This window comes from Passer domesticus, chromosome Z (assembly GCF_036417665.1).
Source record: "Passer domesticus isolate bPasDom1 chromosome Z, bPasDom1.hap1, whole genome shotgun sequence".
Classification (NCBI taxonomy): Eukaryota; Metazoa; Chordata; class Aves; order Passeriformes; family Passeridae; genus Passer; species Passer domesticus.
In genome coordinates, this window is record NC_087512.1 from 22215135 (window position 1) to 22231947 (window position 16813).

Consider the following 16813-nt stretch of genomic DNA (forward strand, 5'->3'; position numbering starts at 1 on the left):
AAGCACCAAGAAATTCATCCTGACTATTATCCTTGAGAGCAAGGGAGAAAAAAATGGTATGTGTCAGTTATTAGTCAACTAACGATCTCTAAAGGTTGACTAACCAGTTAAACTCTTATCATTAAGATCATGGATGTGATGCTGTCTGTTCATAATGTCTGTTACTAAAATAAATTTCTATTAATAGTCTAATGATAATCCATAATTATATCTTTTCTAAGACAAGGAATGATGCTGAACCTTAATCACTTGCTTATTGCTTATACTGCAGTAGCACCCAAATGGAGTTGATCACTGAAATTTATGCATAGAATACATGCCTTGTTGCCCTAACCTGCTGCAATCCTGGGATTGAATTATTCTCTCACTGACTTCAATATGCCTTGAAAAAATGCTCTGTAAAAGGTTCTGTTCCTGCAAGCATGCACGGGGAGGTAGACAACAAAGTTTGCAATTGAAGTTGGGGTTTTGGATTGGTGAATATTCTAAAAGAGTTTTTATTGATATTGTGCCACATTTTGTTACAACTTGCAACATAGTAGCTTTGCTAGGACACATTACTACATTTTTTTGAGACATTCATATATGAGGATACTTAAAATTATATATAAGGTGACAAGGACTGTTTTTCCATTTCATGTACAACATTGCATGGACTGAAATTCAGGACAAACTTTAAACTTACTCAAAAACTAACTCTCTTTTTTGAGTCAGTTTATTCTACCATATCTTGTCTGTGACTTGTGTGCCTTAAGCTCTACTTTGGATTGGTTCTGAAGCAAAGCTAGTAAATCATGTAACCATACTAGCTATAAGTTATTAGAAATATAGTTGTCATCTTTGTTTGCATCCATTTTTATTTGTTTCTGTCTTACTAATGCTATCATGTTTAAATGGTGCAAAAAAATGCAGAAATGCATTTTGTTTGGAAGTTAGCCTCCTTTTTCTTTAACATTTAACCCTAATTTCTCTAATGTGTTCTTTTTTTTATTTTCCCATTAGAGTGACCTCAGTTCTGTGGTAATTTTTATTTATTTTTTTATAAATATGTATGCTTTTTTAATTGCTTAACTGTCTCTGTGCTTGTTATTGACATTCTTTACAAACATAATGGAAAAGCAATGTTTGTTCTGCATATCATAAAGGGATGTGTTCTCATCTTTATATGTGCAGCTAATCATTAAATGGTTAGCTCTTTCTTTGATACCCATTGTTGAAACTAGAACTTCATATCTACAGATTCTTGTGGGGGTCCTCCCAATAAAATACCTCAACAAAATTTTATTATATCTGTTATTTGAAAAGAGAATTTATTTCCTTCTAAAATTTTTCTGGTTTTGACCCATGGAAATGTAGGTTTCACTGCAGCACTGCTTGTGTAAGCTGTGACAGAACTTTTCACATCTGTTGGTGGAGACAGTGGGTTTGAGGAGAGAGCAGCAGTTGGATGTTCTTCCTTTGGCGAGCTGTAACTGCACTTCATAATTTTAACTGCATGTAACAGTTGATTGAGTTACTATGTAACTTCTGCAGTCTGATTTCACTTTAAGGCGTGCCTTGTACTAAGATAAACTGCATATTTTGACAAGTTTGGTTTTTTTAAATATGTAATACTAAACCAAATTAAGAATAACACAAAACTAACTTGCTTTTTCATTATGCTGCTTGTTTTTTCTTTTCCCCTTCAAATTAGCTTTTTTAAACTTCTGCCTATGGTTGCTGTTTTGAAAACTACTAAAATTTGGGTAAATGGAAACTTTGAGCAATGGATTTATGGGATATAAATGGTGTCAATTCAAGTGGCAGTCAGGTGGTAGTAGTAATGATACTGAGAGCCATGTTTTAGTTTGGGTTATTTCCAGTTCCTACAAGCATGTAGTGTCTCTGTAACCTGTTGAGGTTGCACAGTTTTCATTACTATATAGATGCTGCTTTGTATGTAATGTGTTTATAAGGCAATACAAAAAGTTACACAACCATTCTGTATGTCTCCTTCTAACACAATTTTTTGAGACTAAGCATATTCCGGCAATTTTGTCCCACTTTTATTTTGTAATTTACAAGTAACACTCCATTTGTATAAAGAATCATTTATTTACACTGATCAAAAAGAAACTGTAAGTTTTGTTCCACCTTCCCCACAAAGTACTTTCTTAAAATTTATCATAACAAAATACTCAAACTGCTTCAATCTGAATCTGTAGAGTAGACTATTTCAGTTGGAAGGGACCTACAAGAATCACTTAATCCAATGGCCTGAATCAGTGACTGCTATAAATGCAAATTTAGTATCCCCCTCTTTTTAACTGGCACTTCTTTAATTGTGGTTTTCACTTTTCTCTGGACTCATTATCTAATAGACTGAGTCTTCCGTAATTATTCTATCCTGAGATTTTAGTCATGGAAATGGTGACTTTACTGGTCTGCAATTGCACAAAAGAAATTAGGCAAAAACTTCTCTAGTCCCATGGTTTTAATCCTCTGAAGTTTAACAGTCTATAGCTTTCATTTTTGTACTAGAATTGGTCCTTCGATACCACATTGAGGGCTTAGCTTCAGATGTTCTGAAGGTAGAGCACCAGTTAAATTGTTGGATGCATACTATATTCTTTGGCATGATGCAGCTGAGTGAGAGAAGGGGCTAGATCTTGCATTTTAGCTAGAATGCTAGTATTTAATAATAAAAGCTCAGAGCATGTACCTGAGCTATTTTACTTCAGTTAAAGAAAAACACACACATTAATTTTGTTATATAGCTTGATGCACTAGTGATCTGGCTTGGCATGTTCTTGTGCACTGCAATTCCTTACAATTTATTCAATTTTTAAAATAATTTGGATTAAAAGTTTGAGTTGCTATTAAATTGATGAAAGTCTTGCGAAGTGGTGATTTAATGCATTACAAAAAAAGCAATAGCTAGAACACAGCAAAATTATCCCACATCCATTGTTTGGCAAGATATCTGTTGACTAACACTTTTGCTCCTATTGTTACTGGGATTAAGGTTTTTTCTTGCATTAATTGATTTGATTTGCAGGCATGAACTAAACGTGTGACTTTTTTTAACAATAGGACGCCTACTCTTTTTAGTAACACTAATCATATTTTCATGAACTTGAACTTTTGATTTTTTTCAGACAGATGAAGTGTTTCTGGAAGCTCAAATTCAGAATATCACTACCTCTCCAATGTTTATGGAGAAGGTTTCTTTAGAGCCATCTATGATGTACAATGTTGCAGAACTGAACACAGTTGACACAGCAGGGGAAAGGTATGTTTAGATTCAGGACAGTTGACTTTGAAATGCTTCGTATTAATATTTCAGGATATACAAGTATTAGTCAGTCATTTGTCATAATGGGAGGATTGTATGTCTTTGCTTGCATAAAAAAATCAAAATCCGATTCTGTGTTCAACTGGAAAATTTGTTAGAGTTTTCTTCGTATAGAAACTATTCTTAAAAATCTATAATTCTACCTAATAGAGAAATATCCAGCCTAATTCTCAAATAATTTGTATACAATGATGACATGCTAACATGAAAACATACTATTCTTTCAATATTTCCTATATAAAATTTAAGATTTAAGATCTGGTTTTCACCTGACCTCTGTGTACATACTTAGCCTTATGAGACTCTTGCTTCCTATCAGTAAACTGCTTACTGCTTTCAGTTGTTCTAATCATGACATATCAAGACACCAGTCAAGGTGGATCAGTGGTACACCCTCATGGAGTCATAGAATATAACATTTTTTCACGATGAAATAAAATAAATTTAATTTAGTTAAACACCTAATACCATAATAACTGACTACAGTGGATACAAGATCTTGTGAAGTTAACTTTGGTTGGTGCTTTGCAGTTGCTTGGGTTTTTGGAGATGATGGTTCAGTCGGGGCTGAAGTGAAAATTCTGTCTTCTCCTTGCCTGTTGAAGGATACACCTGCAGCATAATGAAGCTTTGTTTTACCAAGTGTCTGCATCCACTGTAATGGTTTTTCTCCTGAACAGGAATCTTAGTTTCATGACACTGAGCTTTGCTGTGCAGGAAAACAAAGAGCAGAAGAAAAATTACCAGCATTTTTGTTTAAATGATAAGATGGTAGATAATTAGTTATAATGTAGCAGAGAGAATTTCTATGTTATTTCTCTCTGCTGAGAAAAACAGGTTCTTTTATTTCACCATGGTCCTTGGTGCTAACTAAATTCTAGAGGTCTTTTCTGTTGTGAAAACAAAAAATATTCTATGTGTTTTACCATTGTCAAACTATGCATACTCATACAATAGGACTTGTGGGGGATGGGGGAAAAAACTTCGGTTCTTAATCTTCAAAACAGCTGTTTAAATTAAGACCTAGTGGTTTTTTTCCTTTCAGTGAGTCTACTTTTGGCGCAAGGACTTATTTGCAACCTATGGATACACGTCAATACTTGTACTGTCTAAAACCAAAGCAAGAATTTGCAGAGAAAGCTGGAGTAATAAAAGGTGTAACAGTGATTGGTAAATTAGACATTGTATGGAAAACTAATCTGGGTGAACGAGGAAGGCTGCAAACTAGCCAGCTCCAAAGAATGGTAAGTTTAACTTTAGTATTAATTTAACTTGGCATTCGTTTTTAAGGAAACTCAATGAACGATTTTAATAATGACTTGGAAAAGTGCAAGCTGCTTACTTTCTGAGCCTCGTTTTTTATTCACACTTTTCTGTATGTATTAGAGAGTTATTTAATATATTTCTTCAGTGGAGTGTGGATAAGTTAATAGAGTGAGCACTTCAATTGTCAGAATCCAGTAACCAGTATTGCAAAATACATTTGTTAGAGTAAAATTAACTGCTTGGATACTATTTGGCAGCAAATGACAAAAGAACCTCTTTAAATGTGCCAACTCCTGATATGGAAGCTGCTTCCAAGTTCATACAGATGTTTTAGCTTGGAGTAACATTTTTTTATGCATAATATTATTTATCTTTCATGTCCACAGTTTTCATAGAGTCTGTACTGTTCTAGATGATTTATAAATTTTTCTTGGATTTTGAGTTGTAATTATTATCTTGCTTAAGTCAGCTCCACAGCCATCTAATGCCTAAACCTAGTTTGCATCTTCTCACTTAAGGATGGTGAGAGAGATACAGAAGGGTAGTTAAAAAAAACTTTGACAGTTGAATCTCAGTCTAAGTTTGAGGAGCTAATAATTGGGTCTCTGCCTCTGTCTTTGCCCCCGTCCCCACCTGCTAGTACATTGAGCAGTTCTGTAGGCAAGTCACACTGACTTGGAACTAGGCAAGCAAACTTTTATCCTGGAAATTCACAAGAAAGTCACTAAATTACAGAAATGTATCTAGATTTTTAATTGAGGTGTTGAGTGTGTGCATAAACATGTGAAATTAGAAATTGCCATTTTCCTAAACTTAGTTCCTCCTCTTAATTTTAAACTTGTTGCTTATTTTTAACAATAAATGGTTTCATTTTCAATTGACCTTTTCTCTCATTTCTTTTCCCTCCTCAAATCAATATTGTCTCATTCTGCATCTCTTTTATTTGAACCTTTGAGAATTGCATGTGAAGCACATAGTTCAACACTCTAGGATTAGTTTTGGTAATGCATCTTTTTGTGCCTTGTGATTAACAGAAAAACACTATTTTGTGTACTTAGAGCAACATCTGTCTTTAGAAGAGCAGCAGGTAGTTGTTTTTTTTCCCCTTCTGTGTTCCCTCTTTTCTCCCCTCATTTTTAAGTGCTATCAGATTATTTGATTTCTAGACTTCACTGTGCGTAATTTTCCTCTTAATCCATTTGCCAGCACTATAATCATTGTTTCCCACCCAGGCCCAGGATTTTAGCTCTGCTATTACCTATTTAGTAAGTGTTGTGGTTTGGAATGGGAGGAAAATTAAGGGAAGTGACCTAGTTGCAGGTCAGATGAGAAATGCACCTTTGAAACAAGTATCCACATACCATAAATTTGTAGGTTTGGTTGGTTTTTTGGGGGGTTTTTTGGGAGTGTTTTTTTATTTGTTTCTTTGAATGTGGCTTGGTCTTGGAATTCAGAAGTACAGTCTCTTTGGGAGACAATGAACAAGGCAGGTGACCACAATATGCCAAAAGTATCGTGTGACTTTCTAACTGATGACAGTTAATTATTTTGGCAGAGGCACAGAGGACCGACATGGCAGTTTCTCTTGTTTCTTAGGATGTGGAATAGTGGTGGGTTTAAGCAGGGAAGTTTTACTGGTGGTATCCACACAGTATCTGCCTACCTTAGACTAAAGGTCTTAGATTAAAGCTGATATTCTCAGGAACTGTATACGGCTATTCAAACTTTACGGATTTAAACTCTCCTGAAAATGTAATTATAAAGATCATCCTTATCTGATCAATTGTTAAACCTGTGAAGAAGGTGTTCATCAGTTGGAGAGCTGCTGTGATTTCCATACTAATCAAAAGTACAGTCAATCTTGTTTCTTCAGATTTCTCTTATTCCATGCTTCTTTCAGGAAATCAAAACTTTAGTAAAAACTTCAATTTCCCTGTCCAGCATCTGAGAATACACATTCTTGTTCCCTCCCAGGCTCCTGGTTATGGTGATGTAAGGCTTTCATTGGAGACAATACCAGATACTGTAAATTTGGAAGAACCTTTTGACATTACATGTAAAATAACAAATTGCAGGTAATAATGTCATGTGATTCTCCTACTTTTTCCTGAGTGGGTGAGTTGTGGCTGGTTTTATGTTTCAGTACTTCCTCCTGAAACTACTTAAACCTGGTCTTTATTATGATTTGGGGCAACACGAAACTACTTGAAACACAGAGACTAAAAACTCCAAGGAAACAACTACACTAAAAAACTTATATAATGATCTGTTAATATGGTACTTAACTAGGACATAGACAAAATTCTGTAGAGAAAATACATTAATCTGTCTGCAACATTATTTATGATTGTACCTCATGCTTAAATCACAACTCATTTTAGGGTTGCAAGACTGACATTTAAATAAAGTAATTCTAAATGGAAGTTGAGCCCAGAGACTAAAGCATGTATCTGGCTGCAGATGCTTGTCATGAGAAGCTTGTAGTCCATCCAAGTATTATGTTATCCAGTATTGCTAAGCCGATGGCAGGATGCTTGTGTCAAAGAGAGCTGTCTGCAGCCAAATTACTGTGCATCACAATAAATACTGCTTGCTACCTTATAACTGTTTATGAATGTTGATTAATAATAACCTGAATAATAATCAAGCTTTTAGATATTTGCAGTCTTTGAATGCTTAAAAAAACCCACAGGTTTATTCTTGTTTCTTGATTTCCTCTAGCAGTGAAAGGACTATGGATCTGGTTTTAGAAATGTGCAATACTAATTCCATCCACTGGTGTGGAGTTTCAGGAAGGCAACTTGGGAAGCTGCACCCAAGTTCATCACTCCATCTTGCACTTACATTGTTGTCTTCAGTGCAGGGATTGCAGGTAAGTTATTAGCACAGTTTTGTTGTAAAACGGCTGTTTTATAATATTAACAGTTCTTTCTAATAACAACTCATAAATATTTTCCCCTTCTAGAGTGTCTCCGGCCTAAGACTCACAGACACATTTTTGAAGAGAACATACGAGTATGATGATATTGCACAAGTCTGTGTAGTTTCTTCAGAAAACAAGCAAAGCTGAAGAAAAAAATGTGTAGTTTTAGTGGGTTTTTTTTGACCAACTTCTTGATGTTTTTGCAGTCAATTGTTCTAAAATGAGTACAAACAAAATCAAATCCCTATATAGCTGTAAATGTGATAATAATTATTTAATTTCTCTGAGCATTTCTTGAATGTTTTAAAATATTTTAAAACATGCATATGCATTTTATCTACTAAAAATAAAACCTTTGAAAAAAGTGTAGTTCTAGCAAATTATATTGCATTTACATCATCTCAGGACAGGAGGATGAGATTGATAAGAAATATTAGCATTTTGTGCTTATTTTTCTTATTTTAATTTTTTTAAAGTATTAAAAGTAAAGTATTAAAATCATGGCTCTGACAAGACTACTTCAGTTCAAAAGAACTGACCTTTCACAGACAAGTTTCTGGAATCCAAATCCAAAAAAAAAAAAGCATTGGGCACCTGGCATAGCAGTGTGTTTGCATGGTACATGTCTAGCCATAGGAAATAAAACCTGATAAAGGCATGAGATGAGAGAGTGCAGCTGGCACTGTTAGAGGCACTTGGAGCTAGGAATTGAAGTATAAGCAAAGACAGTGTTGGTTGTGGCTCACTCTTTGAGGAGGAAGCAATACAGCAAATCTGTCCCAATTATCTGCTGTCATGAGCAGAGTTGTGCATCCCTGCAATACAGGACATGTTGTTAACAGGCATGTTACTTTCCAAGTAGTAGGGAACTGAAAACTAAAATAGCAGAACTCAGGTAGTTTCTTATTTTTAAAAGAAGGTGGTGCCAATTATTCTTCCCATCCCAGAGTCAATTAAATAGATTTTTAAAGGAAAAAAAAAAGGAAAAAACCACCCTGCATTGCTGCCTTAGATCAAGTTCTCTAAAGCATACACAGGAGGAAGTTTTGGGCCTGGTCAAGCACTACAATCTGCTTTTCCCTAGCTTTGTTTTGACAAAAACAGAAAATGTTTTTGGCTGAAATATCTATGGTTACCCAGAGGTAGCCATTTTGTAGATAAAATGGCAACTGTCTTTCCTAGTTTAACACTAGTTAAACTAGTGTTAAAGACTAATCAGCAGCTTGTATTTCTCAACTACCATGTTGGCACTTAGCAACTTTATAGTTAGTTTTGACACTATTTTACTTGAGCTTCCCATGTATAAATCTTAAGAGTATTATTCAGTGTTAAAATACTGGATAAATTGAGAACCAGCTTTGTATATTGAGAAACTATGTCCATACAGGAAACGATAAATTAGAAATTTATCCTGCCTATGTGATAAAATCCAACCAACATGAACAGGTATATAAAGAATGCAATTTATCTGTTACTTGAGATACAGAAAAAATTAAACCAGAAAACCACAACTATACAGACAAAAAAGTATATCACTTTATTTATAATATATCTTTGAGTTAAACGACACAAACTGAAGGAGATGTAACCACATGGCAGTAAGAGGTAGGACAGATACAGAAATAGTAGACATGTTGCATTATGCCAGTATGACTTTCTGTTGCCATAAAACAATCTACTCGAAGTTACAGAGCTAGTTCTATCTCAGTATGCATGAGTGATTTTACTTTGCACTTGTTACAAAACCAAGAGTGCAACTGAAACAATTTCTAAGCTGAATATTTCTTTAAGTGTCTTTATGATCATAGTTAGAAGAATATACTCCCATGCAAGCAGGTTACAGGAGTTCACAACTGATTGCAAAATACTTTGTTCTCTAACAAATTATTGTACTTGTACACTAATGGAACAGTAATGATACAAAACCAATTAGGTGTAAATGCAGATTTGCTCAGTTGAATGATAAACTGCAATTGATCTTAAATTAAAGCAATATTTACAGGGATGGTGGTTTACCACTTTATCTAGCAAGATGAAAAATTGTAGCACAAGATACAGTGCAGTTACTACACGGGAAAAGATTCCTTCCACACCCTGTGATTAAGACATGTTGCGTGACTGAAACAATCTAGGCAATTCAAAGAAAAGCAGACTTTAGCATAAATGATCTCTCTGTTCATGGTTTCAGTGGAAAAGCACGTAATGACAGCTCCTGTTACTGGTTTCACTGTTTTTTGTTTAGGCTATAAAGCCCTTTCTGTTAATACATAAGAAATAGAGAATGTTTACTAGTAAAGTATTGTGCCAGTCAGTTGTAGCACGTTCCTGAAGGCTTAGCTAATGCTGTTAACATTTTAATATATACTCTGTATTATCTGAAGTAAAACCTAAACACAAAAATATTGTAGCATGTGAAAAGAAAGTTACAATTCCATGAAGATGACTTCAAGAGTAGTTTTCAGGTAACTAACCCAATGCTTCATTCCATTTAACCTTGGGGATTGTTCTCCCATAAATCCAATAAGCTATCGAGCTTGTATTTAACAGTACAAGTACACAACTTCTTCTGCCCTTTCTGGATCTTAACATACTTTGTCGTTCTTAAGGAACTCTCATTAAATTCTTGACACTCTGTTTCAAAGCAGAAAAGTAACTGCATGAGGATTGCTCTTGCAAAGTGAGAATAATTTGAGTTTGTACAGAGATATTGGCAGAGCTGCCCACTCCACCATGGATTTTTTTGGTTCCCCCTATCTAAGTTAGTGAAACACACTTTGGGCAGTTGAAGATAAGAAAGAGAATTAAAAGGAACTGTGAAGTTTAACATACTAGGTACAATGCTTCTCTCCTGACACAACACACTATTCCAAGTAATACATGTACGCTTTTTGTAGCCCACCCAGAGCCTCCATAAAGCTTCCTTCTAAATGGTAGTCCTGTCCTACACAGTGTAATTAAACTTAATTAAGCTTCCTTGAATGAATAATGTTCAGGATCTGAGCTACCTCTGACAAAAGATCCCTTTAGGGATTCTCTTTCTTGTCATCAGATGTTGAGTCAGAAGCTGTTACTTGAAAATGTATTTAATGTAAAGCTTAAGTATCTCTACAACCTGAAGAAAGCAGCTACACCAACTTAAAGTGAGAATTTTCAAAAGCATTTTAATGCTGTACATAGGCAAGCTATTCAAATAAAGTATGAAATGTCTTAAACTTGTTTATGTATTAAGTGTAATTTACCTCTTTATTCAACAGATGGTAATATGGATTTCCTAGATTTGTGTTTTCTCTAATTCCTTTCATTTCTCCTTGGATCAGCATTTTTCTGTCTGGTTTAGTAGGGCAAGATTCATACCGTAGATGTACAACAATAATTTGTTAGAATTAAGTATATTACTTAGCCCCAAATTTTTTATTTGCTTCTGCTGGAGGAGCTCTTTTATGACCACGGGGTCAATTGGATATAAAGTCTAAGGTTCAGGAGTTTCTGTGTATTTCTCCATATGGGAGGCTATTGTTACTCCTCCAGACTAACTGGCCATGAGAGATCACTTTGCCTAAAAATTCAAAGCAGGCTCCTCGAATTACTTTAGATATAGGAAGAGGAAAGTGTGTTGAGAAGGTCCCTGGGCTAAAAACAAGTGTACTTTATATCACAATGCAGTGTGAACAGTAAACAGAGTAAAAAAAGTTAACATACTAGACATACAGAAGAGCAGCAGTCTTGCAAGAGTGATATTAACTGAGCAAGAAACAAATACTATAGAGTCGAAAAATCTTTAGCTTGACTATATAACCATCTCTTAGATAGATATATATGTAATTAAAAAAAATCCCCAATTGTTTAAGCCAGTGATTTATCACACAAGGATAGAAAAAGAATCCTTCTAAGGCAGTTCATTTTTAAAATTTTCAGTACTAGTTATTTGTACAGTCACAGGCTCAGTTTTAGCTTATTACAGTTAAGAATTTTACGTTGATATTAAATACTGCATACATACGGAATGTAATACAGCTTGCCATGCCTAGGAACATAGAGCCATAATTCTGACCTCCAGGGCTACTATCATGATGTGAGGGTATACATGGCAGTAGAAAACTCTACAACTTTTCTTTCCCGAGCCAAGTTCCATTTTGATTTCTGTGCATGATCCTACACAGAATTATTTTTTCTTTCTCTACAATGTGTGCTACTCCTTCGTACGCAGTCATCTCCCTCTTTTCTGCTCAATGAAGTTGAAAAGTATTTCCTGTTACTCATGAAGGCCCCTCCACAGGATTAAGGAAATAGACTTCTCAAGCATGAGTTTTAAGTACTCTCTATACCAACACTACTTAATGCTCATTATAAAAGGGCACATCAGATGGGCTATTGTTTCAATATTTCAGTGTTTCAATACTGTTTAAAGGAGCACAGCCATCATGATCCTTACCATATCAGTAACACATCTTTTGCCCTATCATTTTAGAAGTAGCTATTAGGCAAGATCAGCACACTACAAAACTCCCCACTCAGTAGTCCTGGAGGTCAATCTGATGCACATACTGAAATGACTTGGACTTGGGGATTTTGATAAACCACCTATTCAGTGTATTGATTTTCAGAGGAGTAACTATACATAAACGCTATGTTCCAAGTTATGTGCAAGAGGTCTGTTTACCAGATTTATTCTTGTTTGCAAACACACACAAAGAATTTTCTGTCTTCTATTCAAGCAGAAGAGTTACAATGGTGCTTTTGCTACTAACTATGGTATGCATTTTGGGGTTATACATCATTCCAATTCATGTGACTCATTGAAGTCAGGAATGTTCTTCAGTGCTGCCACTCAAATATCGGCTCCGGATATGATTTCTCAGTTGCTCTATGAGCTCAGGATTCTGCTGCTGTATCTGCTGTGCAAACTGCTGCCCCCTGTGTTGAACAGTTTTAAGTGAGCTCAGCAAGTGAAAGGAGCATTTGTAAGAAAACAGGATATCCCAATACAGCTGAAAGGTGCATTACGTTAAAATTAAGATTAAAGATACCTTGATTTACAGTCTTAAGGTATTTGCAGTATTATGAATTTATCTGGTTAAAGTGTCTCCAAACAGGATCATTGTCATGAATTTATTTTCATTCTTTAGTACTATTACTTCTACTTGGAGGAGAAAAGTATCACCTTACAAAATATATTACCTTTTATGGTAAAATAACACATCTGCTCCAGTGATTTATTCCCTTTTTGACAGGATCCACTCTGTTTAAAGTAACTACTCTTAGAGTTGGCATGCAACCTTATGTTAATGGTTCCAGAAATACAGCATGCAGCTGCTGACTTGTACTTGTGAACAAGATGCCATTAATTGAAAGCCAAGCATACTATCAAATTCTTACATTTTCCATGACTGAAGTAAAACCAGATCTATCTATAACAGTTGTAGCTTAAGAGTTGAATTAATAGCAGAGACTAATTCCATGTATAAGAGAAGCATAACACTTGTTTACTAATAAAAAACAAATAAGTAAAAAATGATTCATAAAAAGCCTAGTTTGTCCTCTCTGATACTTCTGCATTTTGTGCAAGCAGCAAACTATCAAGACTCCTTCAAGCTACAGTGAAGGTTGAAGGAAAAACACATTTTTATAGACGTCTGCACAATACATGATTTTTATGAAAATAACCCTAAAATTTTGCAGTGAGACATTTCTGTGATGTAAATCATAAATTACTTTTGCCCTGAACAGATGAAACTTAAAAATAGTTTGGAATTGGCTAGAATGCTGAAATAAAATAAAATTGTATCCCCTATTAGAGACCTTGGGATATAAGCAAATGGCATGATTTTCTGCAGACCCTTCCAGATGGATATCATCATTATAGTATAAAAGCCTTGGGTCCTGGATTTTGTTAAGGTATTCTTCATTATCCTGAGTTCCCTGAAATATTCCTTACTAAATGGAGGGATGCCAGAGCTGAAATTGTTTTGACTTGTGCTAAGTAAATCTGTAGCTTTCCTAACTAGTATCTGAGATATCAGGTAGTAAATTTATCCACATAATTTGAAAACACATGTAGGAGTACTTAAAAGATTTAAAGAAATGTAGTGAGGGGCATTAGAAAATAACAACGTATGAGAAACAGAAGGTGAAGCTGAGCACATAGCAGTTCAGTCATTCCAGCTGAGGGAAATGTGCGGAGCAAACAAACACAGTCCTGGAAAATAAGTCTTCGAGTTCTTGGTTATAATTACAAACAGTGGGAACAGACCACAGTATGATTCCCTTGACACTGCACCCTTTTAAATAGATGTTGCACAGTTATCCTACTACAAATGTGACAGTTAAAACCATGCAGTTCTTAACTTACGCGTGGATCAGGCTGGACAAATCCGAAAGGCCACCAACGCCAGCAGCAGGGCCACCAATGGCATTTGACATCATCCCTGACATCCTGGAACAGTTAGCACAGTGTTTGTATTGGGGTGTGCAAGAATCTTTACTGTAAGCCATAAGCCCCACTTGTTTTTTGAATTGCTAAGAGGAATTAAGTTGCAAGGAGAAGAAGCTACACTTTTACTGTAAGCAAAATAAAACTACATTTTCAGTAATACATCTACATTTCAAAAATATAGTTGTAAGTACTTAATTCAAACTTCTTAAGACATTTGTTTTAATGGTACCCCGTTTTAATACTTACAGTTGTTGAATTTGAGGATTTTGCATTAAGCTTGCTGCCTAGAATAGACAACATACAGCTGAAATTATAAAACATTTACTACTTCGCTATCACAGAGAAAATCATGCAGAAAAAAACAACATGCTATGTTCTGTTTTATTACAAAATTAAGTTTACATGCAGAGCAAAAAGAATCACTACAGCAACACATTTCATGGAAATGAAGCTGATACAATTTGTTATATGTTAAAGAAAAAATAGTGGTTATAGATTCAGACATGAAAAATATGACAAGCCATTTAACATAAAAAAAAATCCCAGAACCAGAAAACTAAACAAACAAATGAAACAAGGACAAATGTTTTCTACTGAACTTTTTGGACAAAAGTCTGTATTTTGTTGCTTCTCAGCCTGGATAAATTAATTTTGAAACTCTTATTAGTACCAGGCATTAACAGTTAAGATTATGGCCACAATATTTCAGATCAAATTGGAGTGTGGACTTACTTTGTAGCATGATTTTGTGGTAACATATCTCCTCTGGTAACTGCCTATCTTCTTATTTTGTAGTAAGCATGAGGCTATTTAAATTTCTCATTCATTAGATACCTCTAAAATGATACTGTTTTTACCATAGTGTAAGAGTGTCTATGGACTGATACTATAGAAAAAAATGTGATTTTTCAATGTTAATAATGTTATTCCTACAGAAATCAGTATCTGTATGAATACACCAACAGCAGACAAAACACTGTATGTGTTTATTAATTGTCTTATTAAAGATATTACAAAAATCAGATATATCCAGTTTTCATTTTATTGATCAATATATTGACATACATAGATAACTCAAAAGTAAATAAACTTTTTTCTCTATTTAATAGTTAGATATAAAATGTATCAAATGTCACATGCAGGTCAATTTAGTCCTCAATATAGGGTTAGTTTCTTCCATCAGTAATAAGTCTTCTCCAGAAACTGAGGTTACAACCAATTTTCTCAAGGTCAGACAGGCAGTTTTTTCACCTTAACAAAAAAACAAGTAACTACACTTTGGGGAAATAACTCATTTATTCCTGAATAAATGCTCTGTGTTCTATCTAATTCACCAGGCATCTTCTGGAAACAATGTAAAAAATCCTTTCCCCAAAGGCAGCTCCAGACATCCATTCTAAACACACAGAGGTTGTCTTAAGTACATCATGTGGCTAGTGAAGTAGTACACAGAGATACAGTGCTATTTATTCATGAATGCCATCAGAGAACTTGCTCCCTCTCTTTCCTTGCCTACTGTCTCTATTATTTGGACCATGTTACTAAACCAGATGTATAGATCTCTTTTGAATGCAGCACACTTCCACACAAGAGCACTGGCTGAAATGTGCTGTTCCTTGAAGCTACCAGACGGCTTGTAAAGTTTTAACTGCTTTCTTAAAGGAAGTGAGTTTGGGGGTTGTTTTTTGTGGGTTTTTTTTAATTTCTTTTTCTCCACATTGCATTCTACAAAGTTAATTAATTCTGTTTAGCTAAGAAAGCCATGTGGGAAAAAAAATAATACTGAGGGAGAAGTACACAATTTGTTATTGTACTGAACATAAGAAGAATGCAGTAAATGCTATTTATATTCATTTTTTTAACTCTTAAGGTTATTAGGGATAATTTGAAAGAGTAAGAACAGAAAGGTCTTTTGGATAGTTCTCCCAAGGGAGAGTTACTTTAGTCCTTGTATCTTTGTTAACCGTTCTGTGGAGAATGGAAGAAATTTTCATCATGCTGTTGACAAGAGCTTTCTGTCATAGCATAGATAAAACAGCATAGCTAAGATATGTGTATTTTTTTTTTCTATATGTAATAGAATCAGCTGGAAATGAGACAGGCATTATTAGAGATACTTGCTTCAATTCTTGTTTTGAGTGTAAAATGATGTCAAAGTTTAAATTCAGTGTAATAAAACCATTGCTATAGCAGTACTCCTTAAAATTGCTTGTATTATTGGACAAGAGTTGTTCCAAAAGTTCAGTTTTTAAAACAGGATAATGCAAACCTTGAGATATACTCACCATACTAATGAAGGCAGGATTGTTTATCAGGCTTGCCATGTCAAAACTCAGTCCAGTTCCAGTCTACAAACAAATTGCAATTGAAGCTAAGTTTCCTACAAAATACCAGTTTAAACTACTGTAAATAAATAGATAGATACAGAGCAAACTTACAGGACTGGACACGTCTCTTAGTTTCTGTTCTGCTATTTTCAAATTTGACTTGTAAGAGTCATTCTCTGGATCAAGATCCAGTGCTTTTTGATAACTGGTAACTGCTTCTTGATATTTATTCACTGAGGTCAGAGCCAACCTAATGGGAAATAAAGAAATCCTGGTTAGAACATAAATGATCATCAAAAGCTAATGATATATTTTCTGTTCTAGGTAAAATAGTTATCTCACAACTGATTTTTAGCTTGACCATTTAAATAAAACAGGTACTACTGCTTAGTATAAGCACTTGTTTTTGTAGAGAAGAGAATCCCTCAAGAACACATCTTGCATTGTTTGTTTCATATGTATGTAAATTTCATTTAAAACTCCTCAATATCATCAAGTGACTTAGTCACTTTAAGAGCACAAGCTGGATC

At 34.7% G+C, this 16813-nt stretch overlaps 2 protein-coding genes across 10 annotated transcripts in view; one reads left to right on the top strand and one right to left on the bottom strand.

Moving 5' to 3' along the window:
• The window catches only part of TRAPPC13 (trafficking protein particle complex subunit 13), a 25614-nt gene extending 14332 nt beyond the window's left edge, over positions 1 to 11282 (top strand). For 4 of the 8 annotated variants that reach the window (XM_064405385.1, XM_064405383.1, XM_064405390.1 and 1 more), the window contains 6 exons: positions 1003 to 1020; positions 3138 to 3271; positions 4380 to 4578; positions 6575 to 6675; positions 7322 to 7472; positions 7566 to 11282. In XM_064405385.1, coding sequence (XP_064261455.1) covers positions 1003 to 1020; positions 3138 to 3271; positions 4380 to 4578; positions 6575 to 6675; positions 7322 to 7472; positions 7566 to 7670 — 708 coding nt within the window. In that variant the 3' untranslated portion in view covers positions 7671 to 11282. The remainder of the gene's footprint in view (positions 1 to 1002; positions 1021 to 3137; positions 3272 to 4379; positions 4579 to 6574; positions 6676 to 7321; positions 7473 to 7565) is intronic. The other 4 variants (XM_064405386.1, XM_064405384.1, XM_064405388.1 and 1 more) reach the window with 3 other exon arrangements.
• SGTB (small glutamine rich tetratricopeptide repeat co-chaperone beta) overlaps positions 9038 to 16813 on the bottom strand; it is a 24035-nt gene continuing 16259 nt past the window's right edge. For both annotated transcript variants that reach the window (XM_064405393.1, XM_064405392.1), the window contains exons 7-11: positions 16395 to 16533; positions 16242 to 16304; positions 14203 to 14240; positions 13873 to 13956; positions 9038 to 12437 (exon numbers count right to left, since the gene is read on the bottom strand). In XM_064405393.1, coding sequence (XP_064261463.1) covers positions 12326 to 12437; positions 13873 to 13956; positions 14203 to 14240; positions 16242 to 16304; positions 16395 to 16533 — 436 coding nt within the window. In that variant the 3' untranslated portion in view covers positions 9038 to 12325. The remainder of the gene's footprint in view (positions 12438 to 13872; positions 13957 to 14202; positions 14241 to 16241; positions 16305 to 16394; positions 16534 to 16813) is intronic.